Below are 19,240 nucleotides of genomic sequence, written 5' to 3' on the forward strand. Positions count from 1 at the left end.
TCTTTTTTATAAACTCGTAAATTTGCTATATCTATTGAATGTTATTATGTGTAGTATTACCTCTTCAATTGAAGGTGAACAATTCAGATTCAATGAATTAATATACTCATGGAAATAAAACCATATAAAATAATGTAATGATGGACTATATTGTTGCCTATTACTACCACCTCTACCATCATCACCAACATCTGCGCCCTTACCAACATAACCATTCTACTAACTACAATCATAGTTCCCTCAAAATCTTAAGTCAACAAATATGTGCCGATGAGAAACTTCAAAGTACACGAATGTTTTGCTTTATTATTGGTGAGTAAAAACTAAAGTTTCTAACCAGCTTAAATTTTTCATTCCATCAAGCAATCCTGAAAATATCTTGGAATCGTAGCTCTTTGATTTAAATTCAAGTTTGAATACGACTGGTTAAAAAGAAAAATGATATACATGAAAAATTTAACATGACATAGATATAGCAAATCCCTCTTAATACAATGCATGTTTTTTAGTTTGAAAGAAGATTACTTTAATTGGTTCAGTCTTACCTTCCAACAGATTCTAAAACCTTCAATCCTATGTATTTAGAAAATGTCAATAGCACAAATATGCAGAATAACACACTATGATCAATTTATTGCTCCACCAAACTCCAAAACATGATAGCCACATCCGTCCTGCAAAGGCAAAGGGAAGGCCAAACGCATACATAAGAGAATTAGCTTGACTTTGTCATTGACATTCAAAATAGAGGGCACAAACAAGCTTAAATATCTCAAACAAAAGTATCATTCAATTTTAAAGAGAATGAAAAAGATTGAGGGAGGAAGATAGAGAGAAAGAGATACCTTATTCGATAAGTTTTAAGTAAACTAATTTGTTAGCTTCAATACTACCAAACTATTAAAATCATTTAAACACACATTCAACCGTAAAATATTGATGTGGATTAGATTGAAAAAATCTATAGATGTTTTCCTTCATTTTCCTAAACCACCCTATAAAAAATAACCAGAAAAAAGAAAAAGGATAAATTTATGTGGTGTTTGCTTTTTTAACTTAATTCTAAATAAAACTTAAGACTAAATAGTATTTAATAATATTAAACATTAAGTTATTTGTTTTTTAAATATTTTATTTCTATTAAATATTAAGAAGTAAAAAAAATCCAACATATTCACTTTAGTTATATTGGTTCGTTTCAACAAGTTACTTTTAGTTAATAAATTTAAAAAATAAATAATAAATTAATAAAAATAAAATACAAATTATTTGAAATTCGAAACCAAGTTGTTTTTAATAAAAAGTTGAAAAAATAAACAACACCTTACATATAATCTATTTCCATCATTGTACTTGCTTGGGTGATAATTAGAGATCAACTTAATGAATAGTTTATCATTTCCCAAACCTTCCGAGTCTAACAACTTGCCATATGCTTCTTCTTGTTCCAACATAACAATTTGGAAATCAATTAAAAACTATGAGATTAGATTGATTTGTAAACTCACCTTTTATATTAGTAGTTGTTGTCCAAAGATCGCAAAGTTACTCGTATATCAACCTCACACACTTGAGATCATTAAACAAATATAAATTTTTAAAAAATATTTTCTATAATTCAAACTCATAGAAGGATGCATTCACCTTATTTTTTACGAGAGGCTTATACCTAAGAAAACTCCTCGATTTATCATGATAGTCTTGCCCTCTCCTAAGATTTCTTTTATTTTCCCACTCATTCTCTAACACATAATTAATGCTACCCAAATATGCGATATAGAAAAAATATTTTAAACTAATTCAACAAGTCAAACCAAAAAATTATCCTTTTTCTACCCCACCATGATAGGATGCTTTTATTTATTATCCCTTATTTGCCCTTTGTACCGTGGGGATACAACTTTTAAGTCCTTAATGATTATCTTAATTTCCTAACTCTCACGAAGCTAACAGTGCTCTTAATTGTTGTCTCACATGAATGACTTTAACAGGATCTTAGGGCTTTTTCCATGGGTACCATAATTTTTAGAAAACCATTATCCTAAAAGTAATTCTAAAACTACGGCATTTTATTATTTCACACGGAACTCGTCTTTTCAAAAGACAAGTTATTCTAAAATAAATTTATCTTTTGAAAAGACGAGTTCAATATAAAAATAAAACAAATGGCCAAAAGTCTCATAATTTTGTATTTATTTTTCCATGGAGCCTACATTTTGTTTCCCGGGGGTGGGGCGACCATTAAGTTATTTAGCATAATGGTAAGACTTTCATATGGCTTAGGGTGGACATTGCTGGTCCAGGGTTTGAGGGGCATAATAACATTTCTTTATAACCGTGGATCTTAACTATACTATTGGAAAGTTCCCAAAAAATTAAATTTGATTTAGTTTTTCCATCTAAATCACCAAATTTACAAGGTTTTTATGTTTTTCATTATCAAGAGTTGTTATTTGTTAGGTATGAGTTTCTACAAATAAGGTGTCACTGTAATAATTGAGCAAGAGTGATAAAAGACGGTAAATTTTAGAAAAAAAAATGGAAAAAGAATGAAAACATTTGAAAAACAAATGCTATTAATTTTTCATTTTGTTTTTCAAATGAAAAAGATTACAACACATTTTATTTCATATAAATAGACTTATTTCTCAAAATTACATTATCAAAACTTTTGTGAGATTATAGATCTTTTTTTTATTTTTAAACATAAAATATGCATAAGTTTTTAAAATAATTTGATTATGAAAATGAGAAGTCTAAAATTAAAATTTTCAATCCGTTAATTGTATACTTCTAAATAGCTAAATGAAGTACTTAAAACACTTAAAAACATATTGAAGGGGAGTGATTACCTCAAATGAGGGTATCCGATAGAGCTCCATCGAGGTTTTTCAACCAGAACCACCTTCAAACTTTTCAGTGCAGCCTGACAAAATTAAAACATTTTTTGCTAAATTCAAATGAAATGACTGAAATGATTAAACCTGATATGCATTCGTCTTTTAGCCACTAAAGGCATTTGGTTGACTAATTCCTAAAGTAATCTACAAGAGTATATTATATTTTTCTAGATTTTTAAGAAATCAAGTAAAATAGAATTTCTATTTAACTAAAGATGGTTATAAATAAAATACTTAAAATTAATTAACAAATTTTTATTCATTAGAAACATTGAGGGAGGAAAAAGATATTTAATTGAAACAATGTACCAAAGATATTTAGTCCTGAACAAATAAGTCTCATATACGGTTCAATATTAATATTAAGAAATTAAAAAATTTTAAAATTAGGAAATTAGTGGTGAATAACATATTTTCAAAATCCAGGTCTTTGATTCCCAAAGGTCAGCCTTATTATCAGTGGCAACGCAGATGTGATTGAAGGAATATGAGAAGGTTCGGAAGAAGCTTACATGGGGGCCAAGAAGGAGGCGGTAGTGGCTCTTAATCTGAAAAAGAATCTGATTATGGATAGACTGAATTTGATTGGGAAAGGTCAGCTTTCTCCTTACTGGTAACACAGATCTGCTTCAGCAACATGAAAAAGTTTGTAAGAAGGTTACAGGGGGAACAAGTTTGCCTAAGTTCTTTTGATTCTGAATCTGAATTTGATTGTCTAAGGTCTTCTGATCCTGAATCTGATTCATCTCCTTCTCCTGGAAAGCTGCATTCACTATCTGTCTCCTCTCTTTCTTCCGGCCACATGGCACCACAAGGAAAGCTGCAATGACTATCTTTCTCCTCTCCCTCGTATACAAGACGAACCCCACACTTCTTCACCTCTACCTTCTCCTTCCCGATTCCTACTCGAAATGAAACCACCATAGAGCCTCTGCTCTTTCCAAAGTCCCCAGAATATGCAGTCAGGATAGCAAGTGGTCGATACCCAAACCACGTGTGGTCAGTTCTCATTGGTAGACTCAGGCTAGCCGTCCAACCAGTACGAATCCCAGTGCTACCATCCACATTAAAATATATACCAATCGAGCGCTTCTCAGTGGTGGGGTCAATGACACCCTTGGCGCCCACAACAGCACAAACAGCCATTCCCATCAACTTGGTATTATTCCAATGTGGAGGCAGCTCTACTGTTACTGAAGACCCCGTGCTCTGATCCACGAACCACTCCGGAATTCTACTTCCAGGAACGATTGCATTATACTCATTTTCCGGATAGTCCCAACCATAGATACTCTGTATCATGAAAACATTGTTTGCATGTAAGGAAACAGTCTACTATTGTTTTTTGCACAAAAACATATGCACAGAGAGAGAGAGAGAGAGAGAGAGAGACCCCATTTGGACCCAGAAATTTTGGTATTGATGCAAGAAGCTGAATTCCCAGTAGGATATGTTTCATACTGTCATTGTGTTCATTCTCCATTAGTCTGAAGCAATTAGAAAATATGAGGTCGAGTTCCGTAAGCCCCTTCAATGTGCATGCACTTGATGAACATGAAAAGGTTTCCAGGGATGTGCAAGCTTCGGCATTTAAATATTCAATACTTGATGGAAGCTCTGGCAATGATTGAAGACTCTTGCAGTATGGCAGTATGAGCGTTTTGAGCCGAGAAAGTCCACTAAGGCTAGCAGGAATCGTAATGAAACTGTTTCGGCTGAGATCTAACCATTCCAATGAAGATAGGGAGCCGAGATCAATGGGCAATGCTCCTTCCAATAGGTTGCAGTCACTTAAAATCAATTCTTTCAAGGAGTATAAACCTGACAAGCGAGGCAGTCGCAATGGTTCTAGTGTTGCTGACGAGCCGAAAGAAAAAGCCAGATTCCATGACTTAGATTCCCATCCCTTACATCCTGCTAATGATAATTCTTGAAGGTTTGTCAAAAGATTAATAGAGGGTGGCACCTCTTGTATGGCAGTTCCATCTGCTTTGAGCTCTACTAAACACTGTAGGCTCCCCAAGTCATCTGGTAATTCCTTCAGTTCTGAGCAACCACATAGAATAAGAGTCCGAAGAGATGTCAGTTCACAAATGCTTTGCGGAAGACCTGCAAGTTTTTTACAATTTTTCAGATTCAACAAAACAAGCCCATTTAGACATCCAATTGAGGATGGCAGTTCTATAATAGCACTCCCATTTAGAAAAAGCTCCATCAAACTCTCCATGTTTTCCGGGATCTCTGGAAGCTTCTCGAGTCTTGTGCAGTTTGAAAGAATGAGAGTTTTCAGGGATTTCAACATAAAAATGCTGTTGGGTAATGACTCAAGGCTTTTGCACTCTTTCAGATTTAATAAAGCAAGTCCAGTGAGATATTCAATGGACGAGGGCAATCCTTTTATAGCAGTCCCTTCTAAAGAAAGCTCTGCCAGCTGTTCCATTTTACCTTGGACCTCTGGAAACTGCTGGAGTTTTGAGCAGCCAGAGAGAGTAAGAATTCGAAGAGACTCCATATGGATGCTCCTTGAGAAATTCTTAAGTTTCTTGCAGCCTTTTAAATTCAGGAAAATAAGCTTCTTGAGAGCTACAACGGATGGGTGAACCTCGACCAAACTTGTACAGCATTCTAGAATCAGTCTACTAAGGTTTGGGGCTCCAGAGAAGTCTGGAGTTTTGGTTAAATGTTGAGAGTGGCTAAGTTTGATGAATCTCAACTTCTTGAATGCCTATCAAAGAGAAAGAGAAGAAAAAAAAAAAAAAAAAAAAAGATCAAATCCACTTTAATGAACTTTATAATCTGTTTAAAGAAAAAAAAAATGCATATAAATCATAATCATATACCTTCTTTCCTTCCCATAGTTGTTTAAGTTGACTAAAGCACATGTTTAGCTCAACAAGATTCTCTGGATGAAAATTTGATGGAAGGGACTTCAAAGGATATCCATCCCAATAGAGAGATCTCAAGTTGCTGGATAGAAATTTGAAATCTCCATACAGGTGCAATTTACACTGAGTGTACAGATGCTCCATCCTTGTCCAAGCATAGCTCCTCCTTTCCCAAATATAGCTCCTCCTTTCCCAAATATCATCAGTATGGGCGATTAACTCTTTTTCTGACAAATATTCCAAGCTTCTATCTATTTGCACAGTATAGACCCTGAGCAATCTTAATCTCTTCAGCATCGCAAAGGCCTCAACGCTAAAGTTTAGTTCTTCTGATGCAGACAAATCAAGGAATATGCCTTCAACTGCTTCAGTCCCCTAACATTAACCCAGAGCAGAGTACAAGTTGGAAGTTAAAATAGCAAAAAAATTTTTTTAAAAAAAATAGAGAAAAAGGAAAGAAGAAAGTCCAAGACTATAGCAAACTAATTACATTTTTTCTTTCCTATTTATTTTTTATTTATTTTTCATTTTTTTAAGTGTTGTTGGAGGAATGAAGTTTTAACACATGAAAAGGAATCCTTTAAGGTAGCAACTTTTGTAATGTTAGTAAAATTGTACAAAACTGTGAGTTCTTGAATGAAAGGGAAGAGTATTCTTCAAACTTAGGTTTTCATCAAGAACTTATACACATGAAAAAATAAGAGTTGATGTATTTTGGTCTTACCGTATTTGTTGTTAGTATATGATTGATGTCCTCATGAACCCGCAACCTGCTACGCTCACCAGGTACTTCAAATTTTTGCCTTACAATATTCCAACCCATTTCTTGTAACAAATCATGCATCCACAACTTATTCTTCTCGGAGATGGTTATGAGTGACTTATCTTGAAGACTTTTTATTCCGGCGTCAAAGAAGAAACCACAACCATTTAGTATGTCTTTGACATAATCTTTATGATGCCCTTTATAGAAGAATGCAATATCAAGAAATATGTTCTGTTCATTGTCATCTAACCCTTCAAAACTTGTTTTGAGCACATTTTGAATTTCTTTGTTGGGGAATTGTTTGAGTTTGTCCAATTCACTCTTCCATACATCTATGTCTTTTTTGTATAGACAAGAACCCAAGACTTTAAGGGCCAAGGGAAGGCCTCCAGTGTAATCTACTGCACGGTGACACAGCTGCATAAAATCTTTTGTAGGCTGCTCAGATCTAAAGGCATGCTGACAAAAGAGCTCAAGAGCTTCATCATACTTTAATTTCTTAGCTTCATATATTGCATTCACGTTTTGACAACTTAGCAAATGTCGGTCCCTAGTTGTTATGATAATTCGACTTCCCAGACCGAACCAATCATGATTTCTTACCAAATCTTCTAACTGTTGTTGTTTATCCACATCATCAAGTACGATAAGGACCTTCCTCGAATGGAGTCTTGCTTTTATAGAATTGATTCTTGTATCGAAAATTTTTGTTCCCCCTAAAATTTGTGAAAGGAGCTTTTCTATTAAATAAGGTAGACCATATCTTTGTAAGTCTTCTCTAACGTTCCCAAGGAAGCAACAACCTTCAAATTTAGCACAGATTTGTTCATAGACAGCTTCAGCGATGGAAGTCTTACCTATGCCAGCCATGCCCCAAATTCCTACCATCCGAACATCATCAGAGCCAATACATAACAGTGAAACCACGTCCTCTACACGAGAGTCCATCCCAACTAGAGCATCCATGTTGCTTGAGGATGCATCGATCTGTTCAGTCAAAATCCTGGCAACAATTTCCTCAATAACCACAGACTCGTCTCTGCAAAATTCAAGTCAAGAACAATCACATGGTCATTTTTCAAGGCCACAGAGGGACAAAGAAAAAATAAATAAGTATAGCAGAACTTAGATTTGTTCTTTGCAACTGGACAAGATGAAGCTAAAATTGATCAAATTGTTAATCCCATATTCACGTTGTCATGGTGAGAAGACACGGTAACCAATAAAAGAGATATGGGGTTAGGAATACTATGATTCAGTCTAGCACCAGAACATGGGAAAAACTCCTTTAGCTTTTGGAGTTTTGTGAAATAATTTCTCTTCTTGAACAAGTGGCACTGTCTCATAACTTCACCATATACTAAGCTGCAGCCACAGAGGATATTAAATTACATATATTTAAAAATAAATAAAATCCAAACGGTTGCAATAAGAGCAATATGTGTATTAATTGGCGGTCAGTGGTCAAAAGCTTCTTCCACCCATGAAGTTTCCAAGAATTTTCCTTCATTAAATTTCCTTTTGTATTAAATTTTTAAAATTTTTGACACGTCTCCACCTTCACCATGCCCATGCCCCCACCATAAAGAGGACCACCTCAATTTCGACTTAGACGCTGACTTAGCTGTGAAAATTTGGGTCCGTGCTCACCAGCTGTAAGATGCTGATTACTGATTGTTTATTAGATATGAGAATAAAAAATAAGGTCTAAATAAGGTGAATGGAAATTGTGAAAACTTATTATTGATAACAGGAGGACGAGATCCATCTTCCTGGATCACTCAATACATAGAAAGGAAAAGGATGCAGTAAGAAAGAATCACCTATTTCGTGAATCCCATCCAGAAATTGTGGCTGCTTCAGTCAAAGCATCTCTCCACTTCACCACCTGCTCCATCTTATCCTTGTAAACTTGTTCATGCTTTGCAAATGCTTTCGCAAAACTCCCTTCTTGCTTTCTTACATGGGAGGGATCCACATTGTGGAAAACCGGTAGAGCTGTTTGCCTCCTCATTTTGACACACTCAAGAATCTTTGTAAGTTCATCCAAACACCAACTTGAAGACGCATAGTTTTCGGAGAAAATGATGATGGAACACCTCGATTCTTCAATTGCCTGTAGGAGAGCTGGAGATATTTTGTCGCCTCTCCTGAGTTGGTTATCTTTGAAAGTGTTGATTCCCTTTTGACAAAGCGCCGCGTGAAGATGGGCAGTAAAGCTTTGGCGGGTGTCTTCACCTCTGAAACTAAGGAAGACATCGTACTTCCAGCGATGGGTGGAAGAGGAAGAAGGTACTGAGAGACTGGTTGAAGAAGAAGCCATTGCAAAATTCAAAGAAGGGTTTGGAAGACCGGTAGCTTGACTGAGAGAATTGTAACTTGAGAGGGTAGGGGTGGATGAAGACTAAACTAAAGCAAGAAACCACTGTATAACAGTAGATAAAAACATAAAGGAAAGGGAAAGTGAGAGGCCAGACCATGAAACAAATATATTTTTAGATCTTCACCGTGGCATTTGTAGGGTTTACGCGGTCCCAACGGAAAATCTACGCGGTTGAAATTTATCTATTAATTATATATTTAAATTTTTTATTGTAAAATGAATAACAATTAAAAAAAAGAAAAAAAAAGAGAGAGAGAATAAATGAAAATAATGAATCTTGCTATTAATATATTGCTGATATTTCACTGATTGTTTGACAAATTTTCGTTAAAAACTGGCCACTAAAAAATTGAATAAAAAAAATCCATAAGAACCTCAAATCGAACCTGAGCAATTTTTAAAGAATTAAAAATATTTAAAGATGAGGGTTGTACTCATTACAAGACTTAAACTAACACACTTATAGCTAGAGCTAAAAACAATCATGCATCACCTCTCGAAAAACACCCCTCTTTCAAGAGGATTCACAAAACATCAATCCTTGATCAGGTTCTTTGTAAAACATAAATATTTAAAGATGGTCTAAATTTGTTCTAGAAAAAACAATTTAATTTCAAAATAAATTCTTTAAAAATTGTTTTGACAAAAAATAAAAATATCAACATTTTTTTTAGTTAATAAACTATTTTTCTATTCTAAAGTATAAAAAAAGTATTTTAATGAATAGTTTTGAATAGACCTTTAGTTTATGTATGGTTCTTGAAATTTTTAAAGGAAAATGGAAGGAAAAGAAAATATTGAAGAAAAATAGATGGAAAGAAAAAGAAAAAAAAAATTAAACTTAATAAATTATTTTTATATGTTTTTATAAAAACATTTCATTTGTTTCTCTCCATTATATAAGGATTAATTAATTTGAAAATGCGTAAATTTTTTAGGAATTTTAATTGTATTTTATTTTCTTTTGTGTTTTTTTATGATAAAATTAAATATGAAAAAACTATTTTTTAAAACATTTTTTTTTCTTTTTAATATCTTTTGGGATCCAAATATAGTCTTAATCTTCTTTTATTTTTCCATTATTTTTCATGTTATTTTTCATTTTATTCTAATACAAGCAAGTGATTTATCTCTCTTTCTTTCTCTTTTTTCTTTCATTTTTTTTAAGTTCCCAACATGCCTTAAGAAGGGCAATGGCAGGTTCAGGGTTGAGATGAACAGGAGTGAGAAAAGGAGAAGGCTACCAAACAAGAATTTTTGTGAGGCATAATTGCATATGGATACTCTTTCGAAGCACCATTGCATTCTGGTGGGCCTCCACTGCTTTTCCTAAGAAAATTATTGTATCAACATTTGGCTTCACATGGATGAGGCAAACATCTTCAGCCATCGGCCTCGGTCAGTCGGAAATCAAAAGGAAAGTGGGGGCACAAGAAAGAAAGATAGGAATAAGGTAGGAATGATGAGCATTCTTTACAAAAGGTTCCATTAGTGTTATTTATTTAAATCTTTTATTTTGATGTTAATTTTTAAAAACTACAAATTAAAAATATTATAAGATTAATAAATAATAAGGTACACAATTGAAAATATTTGTTACATTTTTTCAATTTTATAATATATTCTAGAATTTATTTTAATATCGTATTTATGTTGTATTTTTCTTAACATTTGAATCTAAATTTTAATTTAACAATGAAATATCATGTCATTTTATTAAGTTGCTTAGCTACAAAGCAATTCATAGGGAGTTGGGAAAACTTAATTTAAATAAAAAAAAAAAAGAAAAATGGAAAAAGGAAAAGTGGGAGACACAAAAGAGAGAAAGACAAGAAGGCGGTGGGGGCCATTGCTTTTTCTTAGAGAAAAGAATGATTCACGGGTTTTGTTTTCTTTTCCTTATCCACGAAGAAACAACATTTGGTAGGAAGAAGACCATGTTGAAAAAAGGTTTTGTATTTTTAATAAAATAAAATTTTTTAAATTGTGGCCTATTTAAATATTATTTTTCCTAAAATAAATGAAACTTGGGGTCACATCTTTTATGGAGTAACCACCATGTCTACAAACGTGAGACTTATTACTCGATTAAAAACTACCATAAGTCTTCTTTGATGGAAAGAAGAAAAAAAGAAACATACAGAGATATAGTATTAATTCCAGAAGTGGGAAGAAAGGTCTCTGGCCTACAATAATACGTCTGTGAGTTTCATCGATGCATGGACATAAGGTCTTGTAAGAACTAGCCAACTAATCCCTATTTTATGTGAATCTGATTGCCATGATTGGAGGTACGATATTGAATTTTCATTTTATTACTCGTAATTATTAGAGATATTTAACTATCATTTGGTATCAGAGCCAAGGTTCTTTGGTTTGGCTTTCGATTCAATATTTACTGTCTTAAATGAATTAAGTTCTATATGATAAGAGAAATTTATCTCCATATTCATTAGGTATTTCTGATTTAATCTAAATGGAGAAAATTTAGTAGACTCCATATTTATTGGATATTTATGATTTAATCCATACGGAGAAAATTTAGTAGACATTTCTCATATATGTTTTTCTGCAGTTGAAGTAGATATTTCTCATACGACAATGTTTTTGTTATGAGATTTATCTTTGAATGGCTTATCTCATATTATTTTATTATTTATCTCATTATTTGGTTATATATTTATGAAATTTATAGATATCTTTGAATGCTTATCTCATATTATTTTATTATTTATCCCATTATTTTGTTAAATATTTATAGAAATCATACACACTGACATTAGTGGTCCTTATGATATGTGCTTAAATGGTCAAAGATATTTTATCACTTTTATCGATGACTACTCACAATATATGTATCTCTTTTTGCTTTGTAATAAGTGTGAAGCACTAGATGCTATCAAAATCTATAAAGCAGAGGTAGAGAAATAATTGGGTAAACAAATTAAGATTGTGAAGTTAGATAGAGGTGATGAATATTATGGTAGGTACACTGAAAGAGGACAATTATCTGGTTCATTTGCAAGGTTTCTATAGGAACATGGCATTGTTGCCCAATACACAATACCTAGCTCACCATCCCAAAATGGTGTGGCTAAAAGACGAAACCGAACCCTAAAGGACATGGTTAGGCGTATGGTTAGTAACTCCAACCTCCCATTATCCTTGTGGACTGAGGCCATAAAGACAACGACATATGTACTAAACCGGATTCTAACCAAGGAAGTTCCTAAAACGCCTTTTGAGTTATGGAAAGGTTGGAAACCCAGTCTAAGGCATGTACATGTATGGGGTTGCCCTGCTAAGGTTAGAATTTATAATCCACAAGAGAAAAAATTAGACTTAAGAATAGTCAGTAGATATTTCATTGGCTATACAGAAAAGTCTAAAGGACACAGATTTTATTATCCTTCTCGTGCTACAAAAATTATAGAATCTCATAATGCAAAGTTTTTGGAGAATGATGTGATTAGTGGGAGCAATGAATCTCGACACTTAGTGTTTGAGGAATGCCACAATATAGAACCCACTCTTGAGTCTTCAAGTAGATTAATTATTTTCTTGGATAGTCATCAAGATTTGACAATCCAAGAAACACCAGTTGTTAATGAACCACATCATGAGGATATTCTGGATTCAGTTATTCAACATCCTCAACAAGGCAATGTTGATATAACATTAAGAAGATATACTAGAGAAAGAAGACCTGCAATTTCTTTTGATTATGTAGTGTACCTACAAGAATATGACATTGATATTGGTGTTGAAGATGACCCCATTATGTTTTCACAAGTCGTGGTTGGAAGTGAATCCACATTATGGTACCATGTCATGAAAGATGAGATGAATTCAATGGCTAATAATCAAGTCTGGGATCTTGTTGAGTTGCCCAAATGTGCAAAGGTCATTGGTTATAAATGAGTTTTTAAGACTAAAAGAGATTCATCGGGCAATATTGAAAGACATAAGGCAAGACTTAAAGCTAAAGGATTCACTTAACAAGAAGGAATTGATTATCATGATACCTTTTCTCCCGTTTCAAAGAAGAATTCATTTCAGATAATCATGACATTAGTAGCTCATTTTGATATGGAGCTACATCAAATGGATATGAAAACAACTTCCTTTAATGGAGATTTAGTGAAAGAGGTTTACATGAAACAACCAGAAGGGTTCATCACAAATGGAAATGATCACATTGTTTGCAAGCTGAAGAAATCTATATATGGACTAAAACAAGCATCTCGTCAATGGTATTTAAAGTTCCATGATGTTAGTTCTTCATTCGGTTTTATAGAAAATGTTATGGATCAATTATATACCATAAGATTAGTGGGAACAAAATAATTTTCTTAGTCTTATATGTGCATGATATTTTGCTTGCTTCAAATGATTTGGGCTTGCTTCATGAGGTGAAGCGATTTCTCTCTCAACAATTTGACATGAAATATATGGGTGAAGTTGCTTATGTCATTGGCATAAAGATTGAGAGAGATAGATCTCAACGAATATTAGGATTGTCTCAAGAAACGTATATCAATAAAGTGATTGAGAGATTTCACATGAAGAATTGTTCACCTGGTACTGCACCAATTGTCAAATGTGACAAATTTAGTTTGAACCAATGCCCAAGTAATGATTTAGAGAAGAAAGAGATGAAAAATATTCCTTATGCTTCTGTAGTTGAGAGTTTAATGTATGCTCAGGTTTGTACAAGACCTGACATTTCTTATGCAGGAGGAATGTTGGGCAGATATCAAAGTAATTAAGGTTTGGAACACTAGAAAACTGCAAAGAAAGTCATGAGATACCTTAAGGGGACTAAGGACTACAAGCTTACACATAGGCAATCTAATCATTTGGATGTGGTTGGATATTCAAATTCTGACTTTGTTGGCTGCTCTGATTCTAGAAAGTCGACATCTAGATATGTCTTCTTATTAGCTGGAGGGGCCATTTCATGGAGAAGTGCAAAGCAAATATTGGTTGCTACTTCGACCACAAAAGTAGAATTTGTTTCATGTTTTGAAGCAACGTCACAGGCTATTTGGTTAAGGAGTTTTATTTCAAGGTTGCAAGTTGTTGACTCAATTTCTAAGCCATTGAGGATTTACTGTGATAACTCTGCTGCAGTGTTTTTGGCCAAGAATAATAAGAGTGGAAGTCGCAGTAAACACATCGACATAAATTACTTATCTATTAGGGAACATGTTAAGTCAAACAAGGTGGCTATTGAGCATTTTAGTACTGGATTAATGATTGCGGATCCTTTGAAGAAAGGATTGCCACCTAAGGCTTATAAGGAACATGTTGAACAAATGGGACTCAATTTTGTTTTGTAAATTTGATGTAATTGAGATACCCTTTGTGTTTTATCGCATTTTTGGTTGATATGAAAACTCCAATTATTTCAATCTTGTCTTCTCATTTGGTTGTATACATAAAGTTTAGAGAATGACAATATGCATGTTATGAATGTTAAATAGACCTTGAATGAGAATTTTGGAAACTCATTCATAAAGGAATGACTCACATATTGTTTTTATTCAAAAGAGAAAGTTACATTATAATACATGAAAGGTAATACTTGTTCTTAGAGGACTTACCGCCATGATTCATGTGCTTTAAACTCTTTTGATTAAGTATAAGGATTTAGAGAAAAATATGTTATGTATTAATTTAATTAATACATATTAAGTAATTTTTATGGGCCAAGTGGGAGAAATATTGGAAACCATTTAGTATTTTTAATAAAATAAAAAATTTTAAATTATAACCCATTTAAATATTATTTTCCCTAAAATAAATGAAACGTGGGGTCACATTTCTTATGAAGTAACCACCCGTGTCTACAGACGTGAGGCTTATTACTTGGTTAAAAACTACCATAAGTCTTCTTTGATGGGAAGAAGAGAAAAAGAAACATAGAGAGATACAATATTAATTCCATAAGTGGGAAGAAGGGTCTATGGTCTACAAGAATAAGTCTATGAGTTTCATCGGTGCATGGACATAAGGTCTTGTAAGGATTAGCCAACTAATCCCTATTTTGTGTGAATCTGATTATCATGGCTGGAGGTATGATATTGAATTTTCATTTTATTACTCGTAATTATCAAAGATATTTATCTATCGGACCAGTCCATGATTATTGACCGAAGGCCTAAGGCATAAAATTGTAGTGAAATCTTTTGGGAGCCAACATAACCAATTATTAAATTTAAACCTCATTCCACACGAAATTAGAAATTATTATGACCCAAGCAATTTTTAAAAGCCAATTAACTCTTTATCTAATGCTTAAAATAATTCTCCCCATTTCTTTTACCATACAAATACACTACTATTTTTTATCTTATAAAATTTATATCAATCATTATAAAAATAAAATATCAAAATATCAAATATTCATCTAAATCGATATAAAATAAATATTTTAAACTTATAAAAGAACTACATCATATCCTCCTATTGATTTATTATACAAAAACATTTTGAAAAACTAGGGACTTCATTTAGAAGCTAGCTTTTAAAACTACATCATATCCAAATCATTCAATTATAAGTTTCATAATTTTTTACCAATTTATCAAAGTATTGTGCCAATACTTGGAGGGGAGAGAGAAATTTTATATTAATTAAAATAGTATGTAAAGGTTGTTTCAAAAATTCATGAATAATATCATTCATGAAAAGAACTACCTTGTATCCTGCTATTGATTTATTATAGAAAAACTAAGACTTTATTTATAAGCTAGCTTTCTTAGATAGTAACATCAAAACTATGGTTTTAATTACACTCTAGTTTATTTTAAGTTAAAATTTTTGTATTTTGCTTTTTGTACCACATAAAACTAAATTCATATTCAAATTATTATATATAGCTCCAAATCATTCGATTATAAGTTTGATAATTTTTTACTAATTTATCAAAGTATTGTGCCAATACTTTGAGGGTAGGGAGAATTTTTATATAAATTAAAATAACATTTAAAGGCAGTTTCAAAAATTGTGAAATTATATCATTCTACTATAGAAAATATGGTTTAGATATTTATTGATATGGATATAAGATTAATATTTTAAAATCTATAAAAATAAATATTTGTATGTGTTGTTGTCCAACTGCCATAGCCCCATTCCTCACTTGCTCTACCACTTTCTTACGCTCTCCTCCTTTTTCTTTTTGGGTTTTTCTTTTAAATTATCTTCTCCTCATCTTCCTCCTTAATTCCACTTGCTCAATCGTCAAACATAACTTGACATGGAAATCCATTTTTATTAAATTAAATTAAACAAATAAAAGAATTTTTTAAAATCAATCTAATCTATTATCTTAACAAATATTTTATTAAATCTTATAAAATGTAGTTCTCCAAAATCAATGAGTTGTAAGAATATATAAGAGAATAATGGGACAAGGTAGGAATCAAAGTGGGATCCACACGAATGCATAGGGCCGGGGAGGTTGAAAACTTGAAAGTGGGATTCACATGGTTGAATAGTTGTTGTTTAAAATGGGGTCCACGTGAAAATGAACCACCATTTCCTTTTTCTTAGCACTTGAATTTGAAAATGGGGTCCACGTGAAAATGTAGTCTCAAAGCATTATGTGGTAAGTTTCATGATTATTTTTTTTCTAATTTACCATATTAAAGTATCAATGCTTTGAGGAGAAGATAGAATTAATTCTTGCATAAATTTATGTATGAACTTAAGGAAAGATGTGGCATAATATCATTTTTGTTTCAACCATAGGTTTTAGAAAATAGGACTTCAGTATTTATTGAAATAGGTATAAAATAAATATTTTAAATTCTATAAAAATAATTATATTATATTATGCTACAGTGATAAATTAATCATAGAAAGAAAGATCTACTTGCACTACTATTTTTATTATCATTTTCATTGTATTAATAAATTTTAGGTAAGGCTCCAACTTAGACAAATTGATCCAACTTAAATTGAATCTAATCCAACTTAAATTAATGATTGGTTCATCTAGATTTTTTGTTTTTTCTAGTCTAAACTTAATTCAAGTTCGATTTAAGTCAATGCTCAAACAATTTCAGCATAACTTAAACCTAATTTAATATTTTTATAATATTTATAATTTGTATTAATATTTATTTTATGCTATTTATATATATATATATATATATATATATTTTAAATCAAATTATAAGTATAGTATATAATATTTCATTTAGGTTATGTTTGGTTCCCGGAAAGTACAAAGGAAAGAAAAAAAATGCTAAGGAAAATGATTTTCTCATGTTTGGTTGTCCTATGAAAAATATCAAAGAAAATTAAATATAATTAAAACTAATTAAAAACTTATGTATTTTTAAATTATTTAATCTTTATATTGATGAGTTAAAATAAATAAAATGAGTTTGAAGTAACAAAAAAAATAATTTATCAACTTTTAATCTATTTTTTTATTTTCCTTCTACTTTTCCTTTATATTTTCTTTCCCTCACATTTTCCCTCAAATTTTCCGGGAACCAAACATAGCCTTAGTATCCAATTTTATTCTCTACTCAAATTTAACTAGCTAATTAGTTTTTTAGTGCTAACTCGATCAATTTGAGCTTAATATAAGTCTGAAAAAATAAGATTAAATTATTATAGGATTAACCACGTTAAATTAAATATTATATTGATTTAGTTCAAATTGATCTATCACCTTCTTGTAGACAAATATTTCCAAAAGCCCTGTACACTTGAAAGAATGATGAACGTGAAGGCAACATGGTAGAAAAGGATTGTTGAACTAGGGTTTACACGGATGAAAAGTGTTGTTCAAAGTGGAATCCACGCGATGGGTGCACCTACCATACCTCCATTTCCCACTTGCCCCTTGTTTTTTTCTCTCACCTTTTCCTCCTTTGTTTACTTTGGGGCTTTTCTTTGAATTTACTGCCTCACCTTCTTCTTTTGATTCCATTTCCTCAAAACATAATGTACTCATACACATTGTCAATGCATAAGCCCATTTTTATTTAACGTAAATAGAAAAAATGGTAAAATTAATTATTTTTAATATATAATGTTTCTATTATAAAATTTATCCGTTACCAATCAGTAATCAGCATCTTACAGCTAAGTCAGTGTCTATAAGTCGAAATTGAGGTGGTCCTCTTTATGGTGGGGGCATGGGCATGGTGAAGGTGGAGACGTGTCAAAAAATTAATATAAAAGGAAATTTAATGAAGGAAAATTCTTGGAAACTTCATGGGTGGAAGAACCTTTTGACCACTGACCGCCAATTAATACACATATTGCTCTTATTGCAACCGTTTGGATTTTATTTTTTTTAAAGGGAGAATTATGTTTTAGGGGTAGATGGACCCCAAATTAATAAAAGGTTCGTGTAATTTTTTAAATTGAGCGCAAGACTCAATGAAAGTATGGAAATTGAGTTGAAGGATATTATCTTTCAGTATTTCCAAAAATGCCCTTTGTTGATTTTGAGAAAAAAATTAATATTTTTGAAAAATACTTTTATTTAATTTAATATTTTTTAAAAATATTTTTGATTTAACTTAATATTTTTAAAAAATACTTTTATGTAATTTAATATTTTTTAAAAATACTTTTATTTAATTTAATATTTTTTTAAAATAAATTTATTTAATTTAATATTTTAAAAAATTATTTAATTTAATATTTTTTTAAAATAGTTTTATTTACTTTAATATTTTTGAAAAAAAAAATTTAATTTAACATTTTTGAAAACCACTTTTATTTAATTTAGTATTTTTGAAAAAAAATTATTGAAAAAAAATTATTTAACTTAATTTTATAAAATATTTTATATGTGTTCTTGGGTATATTTGTCTGTTACTATTTCATATCCTTCAACTCAATTTGAAGAGTTACATGGACTTTTTGTTAATTTTTGACCCAACTGGGCCAAAACACAATTCTCCTTTTTTTTAATATATGTAATTTAATATCCTCTGTGGCAACACCTGTGGCTGCAGCTTAGTATATGGTGAAGTTATGAGACAGTGCCACTTGCTCAAGAAGAGAAATTATTTCACAAAACTCCAAAAGCTAAAGGAGTTTTTCCCATGTTCTGGTGCTAGACTGACTAATAGTATTCCTTCCCCCATATCTCTTTTATTGGTTACCGTGTCTTCTCACCATGACAACGTGAATATGGGATTAACAATTTGATCAATTTTAGCTTCATCTTGTCCAGTTATATTTAGTCTGCCCTCTCTTTTCAGTTGCAAAGAACAAATCTAAGTTCTGCTATATTTATTTATTTTTTCTTTGTCCCTCTGTTTGAAAA

The 19,240-nt window shown here is 31.8% G+C and overlaps 1 protein-coding gene across 2 annotated transcripts; it reads right to left on the reverse strand.

Annotated features, from left to right (window-relative positions):
* Positions 1 to 427: 427 nt before the first annotated feature.
* LOC117911286 (disease resistance protein RUN1-like) lies at positions 428 to 8,969 on the reverse strand. Of its 2 annotated transcripts, XM_034825591.1 has the most exons (8): positions 8,375 to 8,969; positions 7,409 to 7,590; positions 6,510 to 7,267; positions 5,741 to 6,160; positions 4,294 to 5,625; positions 3,413 to 4,193; positions 2,853 to 2,926; positions 428 to 674 (listed from the first exon to the last, which is right to left on the reverse strand). In XM_034825591.1, the coding sequence occupies exons 1-6, from the start codon at positions 8,872 to 8,874 to the stop codon at positions 3,465 to 3,467; spliced, it is 3,921 nt and encodes a 1,306-aa protein (XP_034681482.1). In that variant the 5' UTR covers positions 8,875 to 8,969; the 3' UTR covers positions 428 to 674; positions 2,853 to 2,926; positions 3,413 to 3,464. The 2 variants fall into 2 exon arrangements, with proteins under 2 accessions (XP_034681482.1, XP_034681481.1); XM_034825590.1 differs by having other exon boundaries at positions 6,510 to 7,590.
* Positions 8,970 to 19,240: the final 10,271 nt, after the last annotated feature.

This window comes from Vitis riparia, chromosome 3 (assembly GCF_004353265.1).
Source record: "Vitis riparia cultivar Riparia Gloire de Montpellier isolate 1030 chromosome 3, EGFV_Vit.rip_1.0, whole genome shotgun sequence".
Lineage (NCBI taxonomy): Eukaryota > Viridiplantae > Streptophyta > Magnoliopsida > Vitales > Vitaceae > Vitis > Vitis riparia.